This window comes from Rhinoderma darwinii, chromosome 1 (genome assembly GCF_050947455.1).
Source record: "Rhinoderma darwinii isolate aRhiDar2 chromosome 1, aRhiDar2.hap1, whole genome shotgun sequence".
Classification (NCBI taxonomy): domain Eukaryota; kingdom Metazoa; phylum Chordata; class Amphibia; order Anura; family Rhinodermatidae; genus Rhinoderma; species Rhinoderma darwinii.
Genome location: NC_134687.1, coordinates 34,584,960 through 34,612,825, shown reverse-complemented (window position 1 = coordinate 34,612,825; position 27,866 = coordinate 34,584,960). Strand labels below are relative to the sequence as shown.

Genomic DNA, 27,866 nt, shown 5'->3' with positions numbered 1-27,866 from the left:
AATCTCCCATTTATCATTTGTCCCATTATTTGACATTAGTTCTTCCCAGATGGGAAACCAGTTTGGAAGTTGCCAGTGGACTCCCCCGCATGTGTTGGAGACTGATGGCTGCAAAATAGAGAAAAGGCCTAAAGATTACAGAAGACGTACCCCTGCATCAGGGTGGAGCCCTTAACTCTGTCTTACACTTTTGAAACACCTTTGCCTGCCATTTGCCACTTTTTGGTATTTGCGGAAATATAGGAGACTGTGACTCTCCGTGTATGTGGCAAGTGCTTACATTCCCATGTGGCCTTTCTGGAGGAGTTCTGGCCTAGTAAAGACACTGTTTTTGTTGCATCACTCCTGGGCCTTTTGTCGTTATTCCGCGGCTAAAATCTGCAGAGGCCTCATACACTTTTAGGCCTTACACGCCCAAGGATGTCCAGACCGACACTGTATCTATAGCAACATCTGGCTCCATCAGTCAACAAGACTTTCTGCAAAATTCTTATGGGTGTGTTTTAATTTATTTTTGGTGGGATTTAGTTAAAGGGATGGGGGCATAGCACGCATAGTGTCTATTGCAGATAAAGTAGTGGGCCAGCCCAATCCCTGTCCATTTTCCCAGGTTAAAAGAGGTTGTCCGGGAGTAGAAAAAAAGTCTACTTCATTTACTAGATATAGCCCCAACTCCTGTCCATGTGCTGCGCCTGGTATTGTAGCTAAATCCCATTTAGGGGCATGGGAATTAGCTGCAATCAGTGGCGGATTAAGAAGACCATGGGCCCTGGGCTGTTACCCAAACTTGGGCCCCCCTTCACCACCGCCCTGCCGCGCCGTAACTATTGCTAACACTACCTGTAAAGGATCTGCCAGACACAACTTCTGTGTCAACGCCCATAGGTAATCAGTCTGCACCTGCTTCTATGTCTGTGAGACTGACTCCATCTTCCACCACCCAGGATGGCAGGCTTAGGAGTGGGAGAGCCTATCACAGCCTGGCCAGACGGAGCTAGCTCCCGCCCTCTGTCTAGTTATGCCTGCCTTTCCTGTTCCTCCTTTGCTTGTGATTCTGCTCTGTTTGTTTCCTGTCCCTGCTGCAGCTTCTTGAACTACTGATCCTCTGCTTGTGATTGACCTTGGTTCTGCGTTTTTGTACCTCGCTCATCTCCTGGTTTGACTCAGCTCGTTCACCTCGCTTGTTGCTCACGGTGTTCCGGTGGGCAACTTCCCCATTTCCCAGGCTTCTTTGTACCCTTGTCTGTCGTGCACCTATTGAGTGTAGGGACCGTCGCCCAGTTGTACCCCGTCGCCTAGGGCGGGTCGTTGCAAGTAGGCAGGGACTGAGTGGCGGGTAGATTAGGGCTCACTTGTCTGTTTCCCTACCCCGACATTACATAATCACAAGCCCATATACCTTAGTCTACCCTGGTCCCTGACACTACTATGGACCCCCTTGAGACCCTGGCTCAGCAAATGCAGGGCCTCTCTCTACAGGTCCAGGCCCTGGCTCAGAGGGACAACCAGCCTGATGCTACCCTTGTAGTGCCCCTCACCTCACCTCTTGAACCCCACCTCAAGTTGCCTGACTGGTTCTCAGGGGACCAGAAGACTTTTTTCTCCTTTCGGGAGAGTTGTAGGCTCTATTTTCGCTTAAAGCCTCACTCCTCTGGTTCTGAGAGCCAGCGGGTGGGTATAATTATTTCCCGGCTCCAGGACGGGCCCCAAAAATGGGCCTTCTCCTTGGCTCCTGACGCCCCTGAACTTTCCTCCGTTGATCTTTTCTTTTCTGCTCTCGGGCTCATTTATGACGAGACTGACAGAACTGCCTTTGCCGAGAGTCAGCTGGTGACCTTACGTCAGGGTAAGAGACCTGTTGAGGAGTATTGTTCTGACTTTAGGAAGTGGTGCGTAGCTTCTCGGTGGAATGACCCTGCCTTAAGGTGCCAGTTTAGATTGGGTCTGTCGAACGCCCTGAAAGACCTGCTAGTTAGCTATCCCTCTTCTGACTCCCTAGATCAGGTTATGGCTTTAGCGGTACGACTTGACCGACGTCTCAGGGAACGACGACTTGAACGTGTTTGTGTTTTCCCCTCTGACTCCCCCATGAGGCCTCCCGAGGTTCCGTTGATTCGTTCTTCCACGGAAGACTCGGAGGTACCTATGCAACTCGGGGCCTCCGTGTCCCCCCAACAGCGTAGAGAGTTCCGCAGGAAGAATGGTCTCTGCTTCTACTGTGGGGATGACAAGCATCAAGTGAACAACTGTCCTAGGCGTAAGAATAAGCAGCCGGAAGAACTTCCGCGCCTAAGTGATCATCGGGGAGGTCACTTGGGCGCACAGGTATTTCCCGTAAATATGAAACGTAATAAAATCTTGCTTCCCTTTCAGGTCTCTTTTGGTCGTAGCTCTGCTACCGGCAGTGCCTTCGTGGATTCAGGGTCTTCTGCTAATATTATATCTGTGGAATTTGCTATGTCTCTAGCTATGCCATTGATTGATTTGCCTAAACCTGTCCCGGTAGTGGGTATCAACTCCACTCCTCTTGCTAATGGTTATTTTACACAGCATACCGCTGTTTTTGAACTCCTTGTGGGCTCCATGCATTTGGAGCAGTGCTCGGTACTGGTGATGCGGGGATTATCATCCGATTTGGTTTTAGGCCTTCCCTGGTTGCAGTTGCATAATCCCACTTTTGACTGGAATACTGGGGATCTTACCAAATGGGGTAATGAATGCCTGACGTCATGTTTTCCTGTTAATTATATTTCTCTCCCTGAGGAGGTGAACACTCTACCTGAGTTTGTTCAGGACTTCGCTGATGTTTTCTCTAAAGAGGCCTCCGAAGTGTTACCACCTCATAGAGAATATGATTGCGCAATTGAATTGGTACCAGGAGCTAAGCTCCCTAAGGGTAGGATAATTAATCTCTCTTGTCCCGAACGTGAAGCCATGAGAGAGTATATCCAGGAATGCCTGGCCAAGGGTTACATTCGCCCCTCTACTTCTCCGGTAGGTGCTGGCTTCTTCTTCGTAGGGAAGAAGGATGGTGGTCTTAGGCCGTGCATTGACTACCGAAACTTGAATAAGGTCACTGTAAGGAACCAGTATCCCCTTCCTTTGATTCCTGATCTCTTCAATCAGGTTCAGGGGGCCCAATGGTTCTCGAAGTTTGATCTACGGGGGGCTTATAACCTTATCCGCATCAAAGAGGGGGATGAGTGGAAGACTGCGTTTAACACGCCCGAAGGTCATTTCGAATACCTCGTCATGCCCTTTGGGATGTGTAATGCTCCCGCGGTCTTCCAGAATTTCATAAATGAGGTTTTAAGAGACTACCTGGGGGTATTTCTTGTAGTGTACCTTGATGACAAACTTGTGTTTTCCAAGGACTGGTCCTCCCACATTGAGCATGTCAGGAAGGTGCTCCAGGCCCTTCGGGAAAACAAACTGTTTGCTAAGACCGAAAAATGTGTGTTTGGGGTGCAGGAGATACCGTTTTTGGGTCAAATCCTCACTCCTCATGAATTCCGCATGGACCCCGGCCAAGGTCCAGGCCTTTGGTGGAATGGGTCCAACCTGCCTTCCTGAAGGCGTTACAGTGCTTCCTGGGGTTCGCTAATTATTACAGGAGATTTATTGCTAACTTCTCGGTCATCGCTAAGCCGCTTACGGATCTCACTCACAAAAGGTGCTGATCTCCTCCACTGGCCTCCTGAGGCTGTCCAGGCTTTTGAGGTCCTTAAGAAGTGCTTTATCTCGGCCCCAGTGCTGGTTCAGCCCAACCAAATGGAGCCATTTATCGTGGAGGTTGACGCGTCCGAGCTGGGAGTGGGGGCTGTCTTGTCCAAGGGTACCAGGTCCTTTACCCATCTCCGCCCCTGTGCCTACTTCTCCAGGAAGTTTTCACCCACTGAGAGTAACTATGATATTGGCAACCGCAAACTCTTAGCCATTAAATGGGCATTTGAAGAGTGGCGCCACTTCCTGGAGGGGGCTAGGCACCAGGTAACGGTCCTTACCGACCACAAGAATCTAGTTTTCCTAGAATCTGCCCGGAGGCTAAACCCGAGACAAGCTCGATGGGCGTTATTTTTTACCAGATTCAACTTTTTGGTCACATATAGGGCTGGGTCTAAAAATATTAAGGCTGATGCACTGTCGCATAGCTTCATGGCCAGCCCTCCTTCGGAGGAAGATCCTGCCTGTGTTTTGCCTCCAGGTATAATCATTTCCTCTATTGATTCTGATTTAGTCTCTGAAATTGCGGCTGATCAAGGTTCAGCTCCCGGGAACCTTCCTGAGAACAAGCTGTTTGTTCCCCTGCAATTCCGGCTAAGGGTACTTAGGGAAAATCATGACTCTGCACTATCTGGCCATCCAGGCATCCTGGGTACCAAGCACCTCATTGCCAGAAACTATTGGTGGCCTGGGTTGCTCAAAGACGTTAAGGCCTACGTCGCCACTTGTGAAGTTTGTGCTAGGTCCAAGACTCCCAGGTCCCGACCAGCAGGCTTACTATGTTCTTTGCCCGTTCCCCAGAGACCTTGGACCCATTTCTCCATGGATTTCATCACCGATTTGCCTCCATCTCAAGGCAAGTCGGTGGTGTGGGTTGTAGTAGACCGCTTCAGTAAGATGTGCCACTTTGTGCCCCTCAAGAAACTACCCAATGCTAAGACGTTAGCTACCTGGTTTGTCAAACACATCCAGCATCTCCATGGGGTCCCTGTCAATATTGTTTCTGACAGAGGGGTACAATTTTTTTCATTGTTTTGGAGAGCCTTCTGTAAAAAGTTGGAGATTGATCTGTCCTCCTCTGCCTTCCATCCTGAAACTAATGGCCAAACTGAGAGGACTAATCAGTCTCTAGAACAATATTTAAGGTGTTTTATCTCTGACTGTCAATATGATTGGGTCTCATTCATTCCCCTCGCCGAATTTTCCATTAATAACCGGGTCAGTAACTCGTCAGGGGTCTCCCCCTTTTTCTGTAATTTTGGGTTTAATCCACGGTTCTCCTCCGTTTCACCTGGTAGTTCCAACAATCCCGAGGTAGATGTCGTTCATCGGGAACTGTGCACAGTCTGGGCCCAGGTTCAGAAGAACCTAGAGGAGTCCCAGAGCATACAAAAAACTCAGGCAGATAGAAGACGTTCTGCTAATCCCTTGTTTGTGGTCGGGGATCTGGTGTGGCTATCGTCAAAGAATTTGCGCCTTAAAGTCCCATCCAAGAAGTTTGCTCCCCGGTTTATAGGGCCATACAAGGTCATTGAAGTCCTTAACCCTGTCTCCTTCCGACTGGAGTTGCCCCGTCTTTTCGAGTACACGACGTGTTTCATGCCTCCCTCCTTAAACGCTGCTCCCCGTCCTTGGCTCCCTCGAGGAAACCTCCGGTCCCTGTTCTCACCCCTGAGAGGGTAGAATTCGAGGTGGCCAAGATTGTGGACAGCAGGATGGTCCAAGGCTCCCTCCAGTACCTGGTCCATTGGAGGGGATACGGGCCTGAGGAGAGGACTTGGGTACCTGCCCGGGATGTTCACGCTGGGGTATTGCTCAGGAGGTTCCACCTTCGTTTCCCCAATAAACCAGGTCCACCTAGAAAGGGTCCGGTGGCCCCTCATAAAAGGGGGGGTACTGTAAAGGATCTGCCAGACACAACTTCTGTGTCGACGCCCATAGGTAATCACTCTGCACCTGCTTCTATGTCTGTGAGACTGACTCCATCTTCCACCACCCAGGATGGCAGGCTTAGGAGTGGGAGAGCCTATCACAGCCTGGCCAGACGGAGCTAGCTCCCGCCCTCTGTCTATTTATACCTGCCTTTCCTGTTCCTCCTTTGCTTGTGATTCTGCTCTGTTTGTTTCCTGTCCCTGCTGCAGCTTCTTGAACTACTGATCCTCTGCTTGTGATTGACCTTGGCTTTTCTGACCACTCTTCTGCTCTGCGTTTTTGTACCTCGCTCATCTCCTGGTTTGACTCGGCTCGTTCACCTCGCTTGTTGCTCACGGTGTTCCCGTGGGCAACTTCCCCATTTCCCTGGCTTCTTTGTACCCTTGTCTGTTTGTCTGTCGTGCACCTATTGAGTGTAGGGACCGTCGCCCAGTTGTACCCCGACGCCTAGGGCGGGTCGTTGCAAGTAGGCAGGGACTGAGTGGCGGGTAGCTTAGGGCTCACTTGTCTGTTTCCCTACCCCGACATTACACTACCTTTTTGCACAAGCATTAACAAATGGGTGTTATGATTCCCCTTTCACAGGGATGTGTCCCAACATACTGACAGTATCACACTGTGCAGGGACACAGCGCCAACCCCCCATGTAGACAGCGCCACACACACACCCCCCCTGTAGATAAAGCCACACACACACACACACACCCCCTTGTGGATAAAGCCACACACACACGTAGATAAAGCCACACACACACACCCCAGTAGATAGAGCGCCACACACACACACACACACACCCCAGTAGATAGAGCGCCACACACACACACACACACACACACACACCCCTGTAGATAGAGCCACACACCCCTGTAGATAGCGCCACACACACAACCCTCTGTAGAGAGCGTCACACAGCCCCCTATAGATAGCATCACACAGCCCCCTATAGATAGCGCCACACAGAGCTCCCCCTTGTATATAGTGCCACACAGCGCTCCTCCCCCCCTTGTATATAGTGCCACACAGCTCTCCCCCTCCTTGTATATAGTGCCACACAGCGCTCGCCCCCTTGTATATTGTGCAACACAGCGCTCCTCCGCTCCTCCTCCCCCCCCCCTTGTATATAGTGCCACACAGCTCTCCCCCTCCTTGTATATAGTGCTACACAGCGTCGCTGCACTGCAGCCCTGGGATGACATTTTATCCCATATGACTGCTGCAGCCTGTGATTGGCCTGTGATTGGCTGCAGCGGTCACATGGGGTGAAACATCATCCCAGGAGGCGGCCCGGACGAAGAAACAGAATTCTGGGCAAGTATAAGATTTTAATTTTTTCTAAATTGCGTTTTTACATAACATCTGCTATCTGTTGCAGGTTTTACCACCCCATTGAATTAAATGGGGAAAACCCGAAACAGATGATCAGCGTTTACGCAAATACAATTGACATGCTGCGGAATAAAAAAAACGCACCGCAGGTCAATTTCTGAGCTTTTTTTCCCCACTTATCATTTACGCAGCGTGTGGATGAGAATTGTTCACATCTAATCTTCTCTGCTGCTACTGTATTAGGGCTTGTCCACACTTAATAGAATTGCTGCGTATTTTCTGCCCGGAAAATACTTAGAATACGGTAGCAGCAAAGTGAGTGAGATTTACCAAATCTCATCCAGACGCTGCGTAAAATTTCCGACCAGACATTTTGTCCTGCGGTGCGTATTTCTCGTGCACATTATGCACAAAGTACGCACATTATACACATTATGCACAAAGTAGGCACATTATGCACAAAGTAGGCACATTATACACATTATGCACAAAGTAGGCACATTATGCACAAAGTAGGCACATTATGCACAAAGTAGGCAAATTATGCACAAAGTACGCACATTATGCACAAAGTACGCACATTATGCACAAAGTATGCACATTATAAACAAAGTACACACGAGTATGCACATTATACACAAAGTACACACGAGTATGCACATTATACACAAAGTACACATGAATATGCACATTAAACACCTTGTAAACACATGAATATGCACATTAAACACATTGTAAACACACATACACTTACCTTTTATGTAGGATATTTGTGAGTCTTCACTGCGGCTCTTCTCCTGCTCACAGTACGACACAGAGCCCGCCGACAGTCTCCCCTCCCCCATGTCCCGACAGCTAGCAGCAGCAGGAGAGGTGTGTAGAGCAGGGAAGGGGGGCTGGAGGGGGAGCTTCTAAAGCAGCAGAGACCACGGCTGCTAAGTAGCAGTGAAGCTCCCCTCATCTCATGACAGGTGCGGTCCCCGATGCTAGCGACGCCACTGGGCATGAGGGGGTTCGGGCGGTCATGGGCCCCCTGGGAGCCTTGGGCCCCGGGCGGCCGCCCAATCCGCCCTAATGATAATCCGCCACTGGCTGCAATACATACATAGGCCATAGAAAAAAGTGGCACTGTATGTGGCAAAAAAAAGAAAAAAAGGTAAGGGAATGCGAAATTAAAAAAAACTTTAAGAGAAATTTGCACTCTTGGAAGTTTTACTGGTAGATTATTCTAAATGCAAATGAACCGCATTATCTGAATCCGAGCAGATAAAGACATTACCCATTTCAGCAATACTCATTCTCATTGCAGTTTTAGCTGCACAGTTGGTCTCGCACAGTCACTTTCAATTATGATAAAAACTCTGTACGGCTGAGTACCAAGCAGCATTAGGGTATGTTCACACGGCCTATTTACGGACGTAAATCGGGCGTTTTTGCTCCGAATTACGCCCGAAAATAGCGCCTCAATAGCGCTGACAAACATCTGCCCATTGAAAGCAATGGGCAGACGTTTGTCTGTTCACACGAGGCGTATAATTACGCGCCGCTGTCAAAAGACGGCGCGTAAATAGACGCCCGCGTCAAAGAAGTGACCTGTCACTTCTTTGGCCGTAATTAGAGCCGTTATTCATTGACTCCAATGAATAGCAGCGCTGATTACGCCCGTAATTGACGCGGCGTTCAAGCGCCTGCACATGCCGGTACGGCTGAAATTACGGGGATGTTTTCAGGCTGAAACATCCCCGTAATTTCAGCCGTAACGGACGCCCTCGTGTGAACATACCCTTAGAGGAAGAGAAAGGGACAAAGTTACTGGGTTTATTAAGTCTGCTGGTAAATGTTACAGTGACTCTGAAGTAAAGGAGAAAAAAAAAAAAAAAAAAGTTACAAAAATTACACAATATTCTTTTATTTTTTTTTAAAAGAAATGCTATAAAATTTAACGCAAAAATCCAGTTATCACATGTTACAGTGATGTCCCCCTTTCCCCTTCCATAGAAAAACAATGATGACCAGGCTTGAAAATGTAAACAAAAAAAAATAATTAAATAAGGTAGAATTCCCTTATTTTTTATTTTAGTTCTCAAAAAATTGTGCCATTTTGAACTGCCAATCTCTAAATATTTCCCACACTGGGTGGAGCTTAATTGTCGGATGCCTGGTGGCAACTGCTAACTAAAGCCAGAGTGCATTACAAGGGAAATGACATAAGGGGGTGGAGTCTGACACCTATTTGTTGACATGGCAAAATCGGTGTCATTGAGCCGCAAGCTTCTACAATATTGAAACCCTATTGTAACTGTGATAACATGGAGTCCTCACAATGTGCATATGAGAAGCGCAGACAGACATTATGGGGAGAAGATTCGGTTTTTAATTGAGTTCCTTTAATATGCCTGTTTATAATACAATGCCCCAGTATAAATGCTCCAGTTATCTGAAGAAAGATGTCTGGACAATATATTTTATTATGAATCTTATTATGACTACTGCTTCTCACAAACCTAAATGTGCCCCATTCCACCACTTAACCCTTTCCCGCCTCAGCCATTTTTCGATTTCCACTTTTGTTTTTTCCTCTCCACCTTCTAAATAGCCATAACTTTAACTCGGGACTTGAACCACCGATTAGATCGCTTCTTGCATGATATACTGTAATACTAATGTATTGCGGTATTGTAATGACGGGGTAGGGAGACGGACAAGTGAGCCCTAATCTACCTGCAACCCAGTCCCTGCCTACTTGCACGGCCCGTCCTAGGCGACGGTGTACAACTGGGCGACGGTCCCTACACTCAATATGTGCACGACAGACAACACAAGACAGGGTACACAGAAGAGAGGGAAGTGGGGCAGTTACCCACGGCAACACCGTGAGCAACAGGAGTAGTGAACGAGCTGAATCAAACCAGGAGAGTACGTGGTAACAAAAGCAGAGCAGAAGAATAGTAGTCAATCAAGCCAGGGTCAATATGGAGCAGGTCAAATGTAAGTAGCAGGAACAGCAGAGCCAGGAACCAGAGAGAATCACAGGCAAAGGACAAGCAGCAAATTAAGGTATACATAGACCAAGGGCGGGAGCTAGAACCGTCTGGCCAGGCTGTGATAGGTTCTCCCACTCCTGAGCCTACCAGCCTGAGTGGTAGCAGATCGAGTCACTCTACCAGACCTAGGCACAGATGCAGACTGATTAACCACGGGCGTCGACACAGAAGTTGTGTCAGGCAAATCCTTTACAGGTATATTGTAATACTGACAGTCTCCTATGAAGCCCTGCCTTAGGCAGGGCATCCTAGGAGTACAAAGATGGCAGACCTGTGGGCCTTCATCAAATCCCCAGGCTGCCATGCCATCCAACGGCACCCCGCGAATGTGGTGTGGGCAGGCCGCTACAAAGTTACATGGGGCCGCCCCCCTGTTTATAGCCATTTAAATGCTGCGGTCGCTATTGACCGCAGCATTTAAGGGGTTAAACAAGTGGCATCTTGCTGGTTACCTTGAAGATACAGCCGACACACTCGTTCTACTCCCACATTGGACGTGCGATATATATATATATATATATATATCTATATATATATATATATATATATATCGGGAAGGGGTTAAAGGGGCTGTCCACTATATCGAACTCCCCAATGCAAATTCTGTAACAGGGCTCCCACCTACTATTAATAATTTTGGTGACTATGTTGCATTGGGGCTTTGGGGCAACCTACCCATGCATTCCCTGTTGTTACGCCCCTAAAGAGAAGGTGCCCGAGTCTGGAGAGCCCCCTATTGGCCAGAGCCAAAGGCAGCATTTACTGCAGCTCGATGCCCCAGAGGACTACTGCCATTTATTGATTTCACTAGGTATTACACTTTAGATTCCCAGTAAAATGAAGCACAAAATAGTGTCATGTACCTGTCAGCAAAACAGTGGGCGGCTGAGACGACCCAGCAGGGCATGATGAGGCTACCAGCACAAAAAAAATTCCCAATGTATATTGCTGCCAACCACGGATGAGAGCCTGGAAGAGCGGACAGTCCACCTAGGATTCGTCCTCTTGCTATAACGCGCTTTTCATGTTTTTTCCCACATTTAGGTTTCGAGGCGGCAAATGAGACAGTTTCCTCGTCTTCCATCACTATTCTCCTAGCTTTGTCGACTACAAAAAAAAAAACAAGCATTAAAGATTTAGTTTATTTGTAGGTTATTATCCAAAATTCCATTAAAGTGAATATCTACCTGTTAATATTATTTTATTTTGATGTCCAATATTCTGTTCGGATTGAAATTATAATCTACATTAACAAGAGTTTGACATCTTTTTTCTTTTTATATAGGAGCGCCAAATCCCTTTATAGCAACAAAATTGTAAAAAAAAATCTGGCTGCCTGCAGCCACCTCTAGGGGGAGCTAAGGAGAATACAGAGTTGTTATTGCAGTCAAGTCTGTATGTATTCATCTCCCCCTAGTGGTGGCTTCAGATAACCAAAATTTTATCATGTCAATCTATGTCTGTGTGAAGGGAATTCAGACATTGGGAGCTAGTAATAGAAAAATGGAGCTCGTGCCTACATAAAGATGTACTATAAAATTAATCTATACAGAATTTCGGACTAATTTACAGAGGCGTACATTTGCATACATTTCTATACATTTAGCGGGACTGTTTCAAACAGCACGATTTATGTTTTTATTTTCAAGCTCCCCTTGAAATGTTCTGCAGGATGTGGTTTCCTAGCAATCACTTGTATAGTATAGTATAGTAGAAAAGAAAAAACAAAAAAACCCTCTAGGATATATCAGCACTCACATGGGTATAGTATAGTATTGAATTGGGTGACCACCTTTTGAGCACATGTAGCTACACGTACAAAATTGGTCATAGAAAGTTCTATTTGCTGTACAATATTTTGCCCCCATTCTACACAGGCTTGATTTTGGCCACTCTCACTTGTCTTACAGGAAGTTTACAGTTAGCATCAGGATTAAAAACCATGCGGGGATGGGTATTGTGGGAACAAAAAGGATTATAAGGGCCAGTTCACACAGAGTTCCTTGACACTTTTTTTGACGTGGAAACCGCGTCAGGAAACGCGCCAAAAAACGGCCGAAAATGCGTCCTATTGATTTCAATGGGAGGCGGAGGCCATTTTTTCCCGCGAGCGGAAAAACCGGCTCACGGGAAAAAAAAAGGGACATGCCCTATCTTCAGGCGTTTACGCCTCTGACCTCCCATTGACATCAATGGGAGGCAGAAATAGCGTATTTCGCAGCGGTTTATGCCCACGGGGTGATGTGTAGCAAGTAGGTTGTAATGTTTTTATGAAAACCACCTATCAGAAATGCCAGTCTGAGGAAGAGGCCGCTTGTTGATCACTTACTGCATACGGGTACTGGGCAATTCTCCCACGAAACATGGTTCTCCTTCATAACATAACACCAAGGAGCTGCGTCATTATCAGGGCTCCTAGAAAAGTTATATATCAATTATAAATATATAACGTTGGACAAACGCTTACCATATTGCATGCCCCCTCCATGGAGACGAGATGAAATGACAAAGGGAGAAACCACTGGCACCAATAATAACCTTGAGTCTATGCAGATAAGTGTCTGTGGAATTGTATCTTCTCCCAAGTCGCAGTTCTCTTGAAGACTGCAGCAGGTTTTCCCTCAGAATTTTCCTGCATTCTCTCTATAACCTCTACCTTATAACATTATAATTATTTATTTTTTCACCCCTTAAGGATGTGGCCTATTTAAAGAGGATTTGCCACTAGGTCATATAAGTTGAACTGGTTAACTGACCTGAATAGCACTGTCTCCCTAAATCCAATGCCGTTTTATATTTCTCTGGACTCCCTCGTTCCTGAGATATTGCCCACTGTTGTGTTGGCTTTCTCTATACTAATTTTACTGTAGCTAGCCAAGGGGCCGTGGACTACTGACATTCTCCCTAGGTGGAGCTAGCTTCCCGGTCTCTGATGACCAATCACCATGAGGCAGCTTGAGGGTAGTTTACGCTCCGTTGGATAACTACAGAAAATTAGCATAGAGGGAACCGACACAACAGTGGGCCAAATTCAGGACATGAGGATTTTTCATTGTCACATTTCACTTATTAAATTCCTTTTTAGGGATAGGAAAAAACAGCAATTCTGCCATTGTTTTTTTAGGTCTTATTTTTAGAGTGTTCACCATGTGGTATAAACAGCAATTTTGGCTTTTTGCGGTGTTCTGCAGCTTGTATGTATAGCTGCAGTACAAAAACAAAATAAAATTTTTGAGAAATATTAATTTAAAAAATGTATATAAAACGCATACATTTAATAATAATAATAATAATAATAATAATAATAATAATAGCTACAAAGGTTTACATAGTTTTAAAAATTTTGTGAAATGTTCAACCCAGACCCTGCACTAGGCATAACACAGAAGATCAGTTTTACTCGGAGTGTTCCTTTAAATATTCTGGTTAGCTATATCTTAGTTTCTATGAAAGCTTTTGTGTTATAATCAGGCCAAAAATTACTTAATGGATAGTCCCTTTAAGAAACAAAAATAGGTACTCCCAACGGCTGTTTTTGCATTATAGTCAGTATACCAAATTAATATCTTCAGTCCATAAAATCCCAGCATAAAAAGGTGGTAACACTATGGGACAGACCTGCAATACTTAAATTAACATTATTAAACCGCTGACTGAATTAATACATGCAGATAATCATTTAGCACCTATGGCCTATATGACGGATTTACATGTCATATTTAATATGCCTGTAAACCATGGGAAAGTTATGTAGATTGTACAATAGTGCCACCTTCTGGCCATTGCTGGTAAAGTTCAACCCGCAATTCAAATATAGTAGTAGCAATAAGAGTGAACAAAATACTAATTTATATAATCTTATAATACAGTCCATCTTAAATTAAATTAAAAATCAAATAATATTTTCTGAAAGCCAAGGATGTAAAAAAAAAAAAAAAAACAACTTATCTAATATAGAATGACCAGATATTTTCACCTTTCTTATTAATATTTATATTACTATAGAAATATGGAAGCTGCAGAAAAATACCTTGGAGAAAACCTAATCCAGACTTTTTCGGTTGCAATTGGTACTCACATTTTTTGGGGGCACTGCTGAGATTGAGCCCCACAAAAGAGAACCCCATGGCATTGAGCTGTATATGGTCAGAGGGACAGAGATAGAACAAGCGGAGTTTGCTAGTGTAGTAGTTTTACATTTGGCTCATTGATATGACGTATACGGTTTCAGTAGTACAATGCTTCAAGGGGAAAATATCATTGTATTATGCCATCTGATGCCACAACTCTATCAACAATATAGACTGCTATAGATGCCGTATTACAGCTCCATGCAACTCGGAGCTCCTGCAAAGCCATTATATTATGTGTATGAGTTATCGTGTGGAACCCCCTCTGACACTAATTGGGGAGCTTCTAAAAGCAGCGGCTCTCGCTCTTGCAGACCCAGTCCGTCCATGTATTACATGGTTGGCCATTTATTTGAATGTAGTACCCCATTTCCCCTGTAGTGGCCACTGCAGAGAAAATGAGCAGCTGATTTCACCCCGCAAACTGCGGATTTCTCAGGCCCAAGAACGTCAGCAATCAGCCGATCGCTGTGGTGGCTCTCATATTAAAAGGAGTTGCCTGTCAAGCAACATATATTTTTATTAGCTCCTACAAAAGTAACCGTTCTAATTGTACATGTCTGATAACCTCATGCCCATGGCAAAAATAAAAAAAATTGCAACTATTATATGATCAGAGCATTTGTGCAAAATATATTCATCAGGACAAACCCCATTAGCTTAATGTACCTAAGAAGCGCACCCTCTGTGTAAATTTAGTGACCACTTTGCCCCATCCCTTTAAAGTGCCCTAGAGGGGGTCATGTGGTCCTGTTCGGTCAACGAGCTAATTCATAAAAGCTATCTCCTATGGGGGAATGGAGGGAAAGCTCATTGGTTGCTGGTTTTCCTTAGTGCATCTATTAAAGCCATGGAGTGCAGAGCAGCAAAATATGCCCCAGCAGTAAATGGGTTAAATGACCTACTCCAGGGAATGGTGAGGACCTCGTGGTTGCAGCGACCGGTCTTGGTCATTATAATTATTTGCACATAGATAGCCCTGCAACCAGCAGATTAGAGCTACAAGTTAATTCCCGGCTAGAATACCAAATATAAGCGTCATATAAAAACCACCATCTTATTATAAACACCCGGATTAGCACTCACATTATTGGGTATTATGTTGGAATTTTAAGAATTTTTACCTGCAGTATGAATGGAATCCTAAACCTCTGAGAATATAGTTTTCCTGTGTGCCGATATGAATCTCTCGATGGAGTAAGCGAGAATCCCACCTGAGACAGCTGTGGCCTGACTGACTTTTCTTCTCAACACCTCGATATTCTGACGCATTATCATAAACGTAACAGCGCTGCTTCGGATCTATAGCACATAACAGGCAATGACTTTACTTTATAACAGATGGAAAATGTAGCAGATCAGAGTTTGTAGTTTAAAGAGGACCTATGCACTCTCCGGACAGGTCTGGTTTTTAGAAAAAAGTTGTATCCCCCTATGACAACCACTTTATTGGGCCATTTCTCTGTTATTCCTTCTGGAAAAGTATGAATTAAACAATTGGGCGTTACCGTTCCCCTTGTCAATAGAGTTTGTTCCTACACATTCTGAGCACTGATTGGACAGGGTCAGAGTGGGCAGGGACATGTCCCATTGAAAACAGGAATGGTAATGCTCAGTTGTCAATTTATTCATACATATCCAAGAAGAACAACAGAGGAACACACAATGCAAAGTTCTAAGTAAACATACTGTACAATTGTTATTTTATGTGGAGTGCAAGTATTTACTAAAACAGACATGACAGGAGAGGGGACATGTCAGCCTTAACTCAACTCAGTGATATCATAAAGTGTTATAAATGTATGCATAGCTATTTAGATTGATCGAGGATTAGGTCGCTCGAGAATTACATCGATCGAGGATTAAATCGATCGAGGATTAAATCGATCGAGGATTAAATCGATCGAGGATTAAATCGATCGAGGATTAAATCGATCGAGGATTAAATCGATCGAGGATTAAATCGATCGATAGATTCTGATATTAAACCTAAAACATATTATCGCAGAGACTTATTGCGATACACAAGCAGATTGAGCTCTGCCACATCTGTATATACTTTCTCTACAAACCTTACAGAAACTATTTTCTAAAGAAATGTCTACAAGGAACAGGTAAAGTTATTCCCTCAGCCATAGTGTGCCAGAGTGTGGTTAACCACATTATCCTTTATGCAAATGATCTGCCATTTACGGTCAAGCAGTCGCTGTAAAACCTGAAAGTCAGGCCACAAATGAAATGATTTTAATTCCTTGAAACGTCCATTGTACTTGGAACAGTATGTGCTGTGTCATCCAAGCAAAATTGAAGATTCATGATAACCCAGAGGATGAATAATACCAGACCATTTCAATTCAGCTAATTGGGCTTCAAATATAGAAGAATAATAGATAATTTGGGTAGGAAAAAGCGCAGTGAGGGCTTGTCATGCTCGGATACGTTTTTACTATTTTTACATCTTATTTTAGAGAATAGGTTACAATGTTGCTGTATTTTCTTATTATATAACATATATTATCCGGGGAGTTAAATAATTGGAAACAAGGTGACACATAGTATCTATGATATTTGTTGCTAAGCCCACCTCCAGTTATACACATGTTCTTCAAAGTTTCACATCAAGGGTCTGGGTGCTGGGCCTCCCACCATAGCGGTGAATATGAGCCCTATATTGTATAACGCTCTATGGCCCATCTTTACCTCTTCTGAATGAAGAGCCACAGCCCCTTAGTTCTAGATACTGATGTATTTCGGGGGCAATCAGAACTTCTCACATGTATCTTTGACATATCAGAAGCTCTTTAGCTATAGGTGCACTACAATTGCTTCATTGGTGTGCTCGGTCCTTCGATTTTTCCGAAATGCAATAAAGGCAAACGGCCTGGGTCCTCTACCAGCTATATAAGAGAAATTCCCACAGGAGATGATTCAGTTATTTGGGTACATATGAGGATAAAATTAGGCAGTTTTATTTGGACACTGTATGGCACTATTTAGGCATTGTATGGTGGTATTATTTAGGCACTGTAGAGTAGTAAAATCTGGGTGCCTCATGATACCAATTTGGGCACTGTATAGTAGATTTGGGAGGACTTTTGATAATTGTAGGATAGGGAAGGACGGCTAAAAGGAACCAAACACCTTTTCTCAAGCAATTTGACATACAACAAGGCTACACAACATGCTCACTCCCATCATATTGTAGCTGTAAATGTTCATCTTTCATTTTCAGACAGTTGTTTTTTCTCCAAAAGGATGGGCGGAGGTCCCTCCATAATGGTTTGCAAATTTACCTCAACAGTCCATCATCTGGCCCTACTCTACTGTATACTTCTACATCATCGTACAATACTGGAAGACAGACTAGAGATACGTAAAAAGCACCAAGTTACTGGCACCATCTGTATCATCTACTGTCCTTATGGTATCAGATTAAATTAATTGTTCCTCAGACCAGTGAAACTTGTCAATGGTTTTTGTCTTACCAATATTACAGTATTTGCCAACAAATCTTCCTCTGCAGCCACATACTGGATCGCCGGTTCCAATCATCAGGCGACAGGCTCCACCATTAAGACATGGGTTCACTGGGCAAGCTGAAGAAGCAAATGTCAGTTCCACTTATTGTATATAGAATTTTAAAAATGGGTTGTGTAGGATTAGTAAAAAGTAGCTATTTTTTCGGGAAACAGCGCCACCCCTGTCCATGGGTTCTGTCTGGTATAGCAGCTTTGCCTTATTCATGTAATTGCGGCTGAGCTGCAATATTAGACACAACCCATGGACGGGTGTCTGGAAAGGACTCTGGAGCAGTGGAAACGTGTTCTGTGGAGTGATGAATTACGCGTCTCTATCTGGCAGTCTGATGGAGGAATTCGGGTTTGGCGGATGCCAGGGGAACGCCACCTACAAGAATACATAGTGCCTACTGTAACATTTAGTGGAGGAGGGATAATGGTCTGGGGCTGTTTTTCAGGGTTTAAACCCTTATTACCAGTGGAGGGTAATGTTAATGCTACAGCATACAAATACATTTTACACAATTGTAGATTCCAACTTTGTGGGAACATTTTGGGGTTCGCCCCTTTTTTATTTGAGCATGACTGTGCCCCAATGTACAAAGCGAGGTCCATAAAAACATGGTGTGAGGAGTTTGGTGTGGAGGAACTCGAGTGGCTGCACAGAGTCCTGACCTCAACCCAATTCTACACATTTGGGATGAATTGGAACGCCGATTGCGACCTAGACTTTCTCCCCAACATCAGTGTCTGACCTCCTCTGGATGAATGGGCAAAAATTTCCACATACACCCCAAAAATCTTGGGGGGGGGGGGTCGGGGGGCTTGAGTCTTCCCAGAAGAGTAGAAGCTGTTTTAGCTGCAAAAGTATATAAACTGTAGGATACAAAACCTGTGTATCTCTCTCCAGTGTGGCACTCTATCTTGCTGTTATTACATGCACATTGTTCCACCTTCCCTTTGTGAATTCTTGCCCATGATCCTCCATTATCATAATAAACATAATGATCTTCATCGAAACACTTTGCTAAAATAAATGACAAAAAAAAAATGTACAAGAGAATAAAACATTTCAGATTCTTAGGGGCCAAGTCTATCATGATATCTAAAATAAGAAAGGCCCAAATAAAGGACTAATTTTCGGCTATGTCAATACTTACCAATCTCACAGTCCTGACCGGAGAACTCCACTGGGCACATACAGTGATAAGTGTTTAAAAATGGTATATTAGTGCAGGTGCCGCCATTCTTACAGGGATTTTCCGCACAAAGATCATGAAAAACTATGGAAAAGAATACAAAATCATTTAAAAATATCTACTTATGGCCAGATACCAACACTGAATTCAGTAAATACCCTATGAATGTTATATTTGGTGCATACTTGACCAATTGGATCCTCTTAATTTTGAAAAGAACGCTATTAGATATGATGGCTTGTCCCCCTATAGCCAATGTCCTATGGACACCACGTATGGGTCGGTTGTACCCATCTGGTACGCCGATCCCTGGCTGATATATGTGAACGAGCCCTAAGAATGACGACCCTGTAATATATGGATGGGCTGGGTCTGTGCGAGTGGCTTTCTGCTCTCTATGATGTCCATAAAACCTAATAGGGCATATAGACTGGGGCTGTCTTTATGAGACACCCATTATAGTAACAAATCCAGCTCTGCTACATTTAAGTTTAGAGTATGGTTAATCAGATGGGAAAAAAAACATGGAAGGGGAGACACGAAGCAACGGAAATGCACAGTGGCTCCTAGTTTGATTTCTTCCGCCTCCTCAAGTCTCCAAATTTTCTAAAAACATCCAATACTACTACATAGAGCTAAATTTGTCAACTGTGGCCCAGATGTCAGCTAGGAAATCTATCCCCATCAAACCTCCCGATCATAGGTACATGGGGAGCCGTCCAATGCTATAGGATAAGACTTATTGAAGCAGGTTACTTCCCACAGGAGCCATAGTAGCTGCTATGCCTGGTACCCAACTGACACACTACAATTCCCATCAGGACTTGTACAACTTTTTATTCATCACAACTCTTGTAAATGACCATTGTATTTCAGTTTGAGGAACATGTTTTATTATACTTTGAAGTTGGACAGTAATGAAAAAAAAAAAGTTTGAGGGACGGTCCTGGGTCTATCCTTGGAAGTCATGAACAGTCGGCAGCTATGGGTCTGTGGGTTTACAGTGGTACATGGACATATATAAAACAAAATCCTAATGACAGAGTAAATGTTTTAGAAAGCTCACAAAACTCTGAAATTAATCACAAGCCGGTTCCCATGGACCATACTAGCCCTTCTCAATGAATTAGAATATCATCAAAAAGTTAATTTCAGTAATTAAATTCAAAAAGTGAAGCTCATATATTCTATAGATTCATTACACACAGTGATCTATTTCCAGCATTTGTTTCTTTAAAACCCAAAATTTTGTGTCTCAAAAAATTAGATTATAGAAGCCGAATTTCAAAAATGATTTTTAACACGGAAATGTTGGCCTACTGAAAAGTATGTCCAGTATCTGCCCTCAATACTTGGTCGGGGCTCCTTTTGCATGAATTACTGCATCAATGCGGCGTGGAATGGAGGCGATCAGCCTGTGGCACTGCTGAGGTGTTATGGAAGCCCAGGTTGCTTTGATAGCGGCCTTCTGCTCATCTACATTGTTGGGTCTGGTGTCTCATCTTCCTCTTGATTCTCTATGGGGTTTAGGTCAGGCGAGTTTGTTGGTCAATCAAGCGCAGTGATACTGTGGTTATTACACCAGGTATTGGTAATTTTGGCAGTGTGGGCAGGTGCCAAGTCCTGCTGGAAAATGAAATCAGCGTCTCCATAAAGCTTGTCAGCAGAGGGAAGCATGAAGTGCTCGAAAATTTCCTGGTAGACGCTGCGTTGACTCTGGACTTGATATAACACAACACCATATAGCACCAGCCCCAGACATCCGGCACCAGCCCCCTTCCAGACATCCGGCACCAGCCCGCTCCCAGACATCCGGCACCAGCCCGCTCCCAGACATCCGGCACCAGCCCGCTCCCAGACATCCGGCACCAGCCCGCTTCCACTACCTGCAATCTGACGGTGTCCAGCCTGCCACCAAGGTACCATCTACCAGTGACTGTCCTATATCTGTCTGGCCAGCAGCTACTCCTTTACGGCAGGAGTAGCCCAGTGGGTTGACATCCCCAGTGGACGTTACATACTCACTTTACAAATGTGATGATTTTAAAATAAATCTTTATAGGGATTAGGGCCCCTTTAATTTAGTTTATTTTATTTTTTTACGAAGCTCCTGCTTTCCCTCACACATGATAGAATTCTCTCTGCCTGCAGCCACCACTAGGGGGAGTTCACTCCATGCAGGTTTATACGGCTTCCATTGATTTCTAGCTGTATACATTCATATGTCAGTGGCGGCAGGCTGTATAACGCTCATGGCCTTAGCTCACTATCTTTGGATCTGCTATATCTTATCAATATCTAGAAATACATTTTAGAATGAGTTAAATAATAAGGCAGTTATGCTAATTTAATACTTCAGCCCTGGGGAATTGTAAGGTAGGAGAAGAATTAATAAAAATTAAATGTGGGCGTATAATCACATTATCATAGACATTGAATGAATCATAAACTATAAAAGTTTTATGTGGGTTTTCTATGGTGGTTTATGATACATAGAAGGAGAGATATTACTCATTCTGTACAGACCACCACATCCCATGCTCAGGAAAGTCCCACATCATATGCAGGATTTATAGATCATTTTAGCTTTTCCTTTTGCCACTTTCTATAGTAACACTTGTTAGCCAACCAGGAAATTCCAGTCTGTGCTTCATCCCTGCCAGCCGTGGACGAGCTCCAAAATAAACGGATTGCCAATAAGGCCAGAACATTCCCTGTATAGAGAAGTCCCAGTTTATAGGAGTCATGCCAAAGGTGTAAAAGTGACACCAAACATACAAAAAGAAGTAATAATAAAAAAATTCAAAAAACATAAAAAGTTGAACTGAATGGAGAATGTAATAAAATTATTTTTTTTTTAGAGTTTTTCGTTTTGTTTTTTTTAGAGCCTTCATCTTAGCAAAATATTTTCTGTTTGCTAGGAATCTCTACAACTGTTAGGGTATGTTCACACGTCTTATTTTCGGCAGTTTTTCGGGCCATAAACGGCCTCCAAGCGGTCGAAAAATTGGAAGCAGAACGCCTCCAAACATCTGACAATTGATTTCAAATGGGAAAAACGGCGTTCTGTTCCGATAGGCCGTTTTTTTTTTTACACGGCCCTTTTGAAAAACGGCCGCATTAGAAAATGCCTGTGAAAAAGAAGTGCATGTCACTTCTTGAGCCGTTTTTGGAGCCATTTTTCATTGACTCTATAGAAAAACAGCTCCAAAAACGGCCGTAAAAAAACACAGCGAAAGACGCGAGTTGCTTAAAAAATGGCTGAAAATCAGGAGCGGTTTTCCCTTGAAAACAGCTCCGTATTTTCAGACTTTGGGTATGTTCACGCTTAACAAAAAATGTCTGAAAATACGGAGCTGTTTTCAAGAGAAAAAGGGCCGAAGATAGCCCGAGTGAACATACCCTAAAATCTAACTTGCCACGTGTTTTTGATCCCCGCCAGCTCTTGTTTACATCAGTGCCGTAATGACAAAACCGACACTCCATCATGTGACCCTGCTGCCAATCTTTAGCACGGTTGTGACATCCCGTGCCAGCTATCACCAATGTGAACAAATATGCTCTAGTCGCTGTCTGGCACTATGTGAGCACTATGTGAGCACTCTGTGGCACAATGTCGTTTCTAAATGACAATGTGGGCATAGTATGGCACAATCAGAGAACTGATTGGCACAATAAGGGAACGGTGTCACTATGTGAGCTCCGCTTTAACACTATGTGATCAACGATTGATCCTATGTTGCCACTTTACAAATTGTATTAGCAGAGCCGGCCTTCGGTTGGTTGGTGCCCTGTGCAATGTTTTCTATCGATGCCCTTATGGTTTACCATATAGTTTCCATAATATCATTGCCGTAAAGCGGCCAAATAACTCTGCCAGACAGTTTTCTGAAGAACACTGTCCAAACAATAAACTAAATGTAGCTGCCTTTCTAGAACGTCAGTCATAAAGTGTAGGACCGGGGGTGCAAGCTCTAAGTGCCCAGGCCCAATGGTGCCCCCTTCTTTAGTGACAGGTTGGGCACCCTGTACGATCACACAGGTTGCACAGCCCTTAGACCGGCACTGATTATACTGAAGGATCCTAATCTTCTACACAAAGTCTTACCGATCTCTCTGCTGACATCTATGACGCAGTTTCCCCACTCTCCATCTCTGTCAAAGTTTTGTGTTGTCGCACACCTGATACAAAACCAATACAAAATAGCATGTCATATGGTTTACAATAGGGCTGGGATCACACACACTATTTACGGACGTAATTCGGGCGTTTTAGCCCCGAATTACGTCCGAAAATGCGGCTCAAAAGCGTCGGCAAACATCTGTCCATTCATTAGAATGGGTCTTACGATGTTCTGTGCCGACGGTCATTTTTTTTACGTGCCGCTGTCAAAAGGTGGCGCGTATAAAAGACACCCGCGTCAAAGAAATGCCTGTCACTTCTTCAGACGTAATTGGAGCCATTTCCCATGGACTCCATGGAAAAAAAGCTCCAATTACATCCGTAATGGACGCAGCGAAAGACGCCTGCACATGCCATTACGGCTGAAATTACGGTGCTGTTTTCTCCTGAAAACAGCACCGTAATTTCAGCCGTAACGGACGCTGCCGTGTGAACATACCCTAAAATACAATGCAACGTATACACACAAATATATTTGTACACTGACAATATCGTACAATTCTTTTTAATTTTTTTTTACATAGGGGCAGAACTTTATGGCTAGGTGTGGGGAGAGTGTGGTCAGTTTTTGGGTAAGGTAGAATGGGCTGGGATAATTGGTTCTCACAGGAGCACTTTAGGTGAAGCAGATGTGACACTTTCTTCGCCATGCTTTCCACTGCAGATCTGCCTCTTTAGATAGGCTGCTACACATCAGCACAAGCTCACCAGGAAGTCAATGCATGGAGAGATGATTTTTACCTGTGTTTTTGTCCATCATGGCAACTAGAGTGATTGAGTGTTTCTGGAGTTGATTTTAAATATTTTGTGGAATTTATTGTAGGGATAGAGTCTGCCTGATTTGAGGGACTCTTAAAGGGCAAGTTCCCGGAGATCTTTTGTAGCTGGGCCCACTTTTTAGGATGTTTTTTTTTTTACTTATTAGTAGAATGGCTGATGCAGCCGAGTCATTATTTGTTGTGTGTACGTGGAGGGTCATGTCATAGGAGTTTGGACTCTACGATGGACAATACCCAGAAGATGGCAGTTTGGTGCAGTTTTTAAGGGGCTTGCCTCATGAAGACAACCTCTGTCCATAGGTTCTTCTAGGGTATATAGACATCATGAAGGGGGTCAGAGGGTCTCCCACTCTGGATTATATGGATGGCCGTTCATTGCAATGCCACTTTATAATTTTATATGAGTGGCCAGACAGAGCTTCCCCCAGCCATAATAGCTGATCGCTGAAGAAACTAAACCCATGTTGATCAGCCGGCTTCTATTCAATGCAGTTTTTAGCCAAATCCTATTGGTAGGAAATGTATAAAGAACAGACGTATGGCCAGTCCATGTTTGGCTGCCATGTGACATCTTAAAGGACATCACTACTGGAGGACTGGGGGGGGGGGGGGGTCCAAATCTAAGTATATTTGAAATACTTTAATTTCCTTACATTTGGCACAGTAAAGGGGTTGCTCTCTGAAAAGACCTTTAAAGGGAATTTCCCACTAACAACATTTATCATCTATCAACAAGACTGGGGATAAATGTTAGATCGCTGGTGGAACCATTGCTGGGTATAGAGCAGCAGTCAAGTATAGAAGCTGGTAATCCATGCAAACCTATGGGCGCGCTCACACGTGGCGTACTTTGTATTGTATTTCCACAGCGGAAAAATATGCTGTGGAAACTACAATGTAGGCCTATGGGAAAAATATTCTGCAACTCACACAGATTTCTCTAGTTCTTGCGTTGCAGAATATTTTTGCTCATAGGCCTACATTGTAAAGTTTTCTGCAATATATTCTTACACTGCGGAAATACAAAGTACGCCACGTGTGACTGCACCTTATGGGGGATATATAAGCTGCTAAGCGCTTTCACTCAGCTGTTTCCATATCCCCCATAGAGTTGTATGGAGTGGCAGCGTGCATGCTCTACTGCTACTCTATCCCGCCGACATGCTGGTGATGAGGAATGGGGGACTCGGGGCTCCCAATCTAGTGATCGTAGGTAGGTAAAAATGTTTTTCATGAGAAAAGTTTTTACGGACTTTGAATTGAGAATATTTACATACCACTTCTTGGTTTTCAGGAACCGCCGACCTACACAGGAGAATTGTAAACTTCCTCGCAGCATAAATGGAATCTTGCATTGTCTTCCATCTTCAGTTAGAGCTGGAGACAAGTGGAAACAATTCTGTAAATACTGTCAGGGATCATTACTATGTATATTGTCTGAAAAATATTATCCTCACACATATGTATATACATTTCAGTTCTTTGTGTAATATACTGATATATATAACAAGTTCTTTGTTCATGTCGGACACACCTATGGAAGACACCGCCCCCTGGAATGCAAAGAGGAGTGTGCAGAAGAATGTATAGGAAAAGTTACAGCTGGGGAGCGAATAGAATTTAAGCAAGTCACACATCTATAGGGAGGGGCATGTGTCTTCTCTGTGTGTGTTTCTTTGTTCAGAATAAAGTTCAGTTCCTCCTGGCTGACATTGAAGCTGTACCTCAGACATTTGTGTGGTGTACTTCTCTCCAGGCATGCCTTCAGCTTTCAATTTACAGAGGTGGTTATTCGGTGTGAAATACGGACCTGACATTTGGTGCCGAAACCCGGGACCTCACTCGAGGAAAAATCAAAATCCGGACAGTCGACAATCACAGGGTGAAACAGAGGACTCAAAGTTGCCCACTGAAGGAATTTGATCACCTCCGCAATAACACGGTAAGCGAATTGATTTTATAAATCTTCGTCTTATCTGTGTTAGTGGGCAGTCTTGTGGCGATCTGTAGAACCCTTTTGTTGATTTCCTGGATTATCTCAGGCGACAGAGGTGGTTATTCGGTGTGAAATACGGACCGGACAATACTACAAAAACCAGCACTGAATGTATACATATGAATACGCACTGAGAACATCATGAATAGAAGCATATATGTGCAGTAGTATTTGGGGTATTTCAGGTGTGTGCATTGTAATAACTCAGTAGGTTAGCTGTAATGTAAAACATCTTATAACCCATCAAAACATAAGGCTGGGCTGTGCCACATGACAAACTCTGCTCTGTATATCTGTAACTAAGCTTCAGTTATCTCACTCTACACCGTGTGCACAATTATTAGGTGAGCTTTTTGACCATATCATTTTTATTCATATTTTCCAATTGCAAGCTGTATAAACTTAACTGCTGATTGGATGAAGCCTATCAGGTGATGTGTTTTTGTGTAATAAGGGAGGCTGTGGCACAAGGAGATCAAGACCCTATATCCATACCTCCCAACTTTTGAATTCGGAAAAGAGGGACATTTTAAGCCACGCCCCTAACCACGCCCAATATCCCGCATAAACCCATCAAATCACGGCCAGATCCTTCTTCAAATAATGAGATCATAGTCTCACTGCGGATCTCTAGACTTACAAAAAAAAACTATGGATATAACCAATATTATGGATTAGGTTATACCGTCTTTATGTTACTTTTCCTATCTTGGGTCTAACATATGCTCATCACGGCGGCAGCAGCTGCAGGACAAACCAAAAGGCTGAGAACAATGAAAGTCAAGAGGGAGACCCTGTGGTTGATGACTTTTCAATTGACAGGTAGCAGAGTTACATGATGGGGATTTTTTTTTTCCAGTTGTGTAACTCTGCTACCGGTCAATGGAAAAATCATCCACCAGAGCCCCCCTGTAGATCGCTCCACACACAGCCCCCTGTAGATAGCACCAGACACAGCCCCCCTGTAGATAGCTCCAGATACAGCCCCCCTGTAGATAGCTCCAGATACAGCCCCCCTGTAGATAGCGCCACACACAGCCCCCCTGTAGATCCACACAGAGCCCCCCTGTAGATCCACACACAGCCCGCTGTAGATCCACACACAGCCCCCTGCAGATAGCGCCACACGCAGCCCCCCTGCACATAGCGCCACACGCAGCCCCCCTGCACATAGCGCCACACGCAGCCCCCCTGCACATAGCGCCACACGCAGCCCCCTCGCACATAGCGCCACACGCAGCCCCCCTGCACATAGCGCCACACGCAGCCCCCTGCACATAGCGCCACACGCAGCCCCCCTGCACATAGCGCCACACGCAGCCCCCCTGCACATTGCGCCACACGCAGCCCCCCTGCACATAGCGCCACACGCAGCCCCCCTGCACATAGCGCCACACGCAGCCCCCCTGCACATAGCGCCACACGCAGCCCCCCTGCACATAGCTCCACACACACAGACCCCTGCACATAGCTCCACACACACAGACCCCTGCACATAGCTCCACACACACAGACCCCTGCACATAGATCCACACACACAGACCCCTGCACATAGATCCACACACACAGACCCCTGCACATAGATCCACACACACAGACCCCTGCACATAGCGCCACACACAGCCCCCCTGCACATAGCTCCACACACAGCCCCCCTGCACATAGCTCCACACACAGCCCCCCTGCACATAGATCCACACACAACCCGTCCCCCCTCGTACATAGCACCACACAACCACCCTTCCCCCTTGTACATAGTGGCACACAACCCCCCTCCCCCCTTGTACATAGTGCCACACAAACCCCTTATACTTTGTGCCACAATGCCGCCAGAGCGGAGAGCGATAGAGGTAGCCTACTGCTGCCACTCTCCGCTCTGCTTTGACGTCACTCGCCGTCAGATGAAGGCAGGAGTCTTGCAGTGGCGTCCTCGGTGTCGATACTGGCCCGGGAGTAGACCGGCATCGATTCCAGTCAGAACACCGCCGCAAGACTCCTGCCTTCTTCTGATCCTGATCGCTGCTGCAGTCGTCTG

The 27,866-nt window shown here is 44.7% G+C and overlaps 1 protein-coding gene across 2 annotated transcripts in view; it reads right to left on the bottom strand.

Annotated features, from left to right (window-relative positions):
* Nucleotides 1-27,866, bottom strand: part of HGFAC (HGF activator) — a 69,532-nt gene that overhangs the window by 19,952 nt on the left and 21,714 nt on the right. For both annotated transcript variants that reach the window (XM_075857450.1, XM_075857461.1), the window contains exons 3-10: nucleotides 25,113-25,212; nucleotides 22,982-23,055; nucleotides 18,835-18,957; nucleotides 18,567-18,701; nucleotides 17,642-17,752; nucleotides 15,281-15,458; nucleotides 12,356-12,441; nucleotides 10,890-11,133 (exon numbers count right to left, since the gene is read on the bottom strand). In XM_075857450.1, the coding sequence (XP_075713565.1) occupies nucleotides 10,890-11,133; nucleotides 12,356-12,441; nucleotides 15,281-15,458; nucleotides 17,642-17,752; nucleotides 18,567-18,701; nucleotides 18,835-18,957; nucleotides 22,982-23,055; nucleotides 25,113-25,212 (1,051 nt within the window). The remainder of the gene's footprint in view (nucleotides 1-10,889; nucleotides 11,134-12,355; nucleotides 12,442-15,280; nucleotides 15,459-17,641; nucleotides 17,753-18,566; nucleotides 18,702-18,834; nucleotides 18,958-22,981; nucleotides 23,056-25,112; nucleotides 25,213-27,866) is intronic.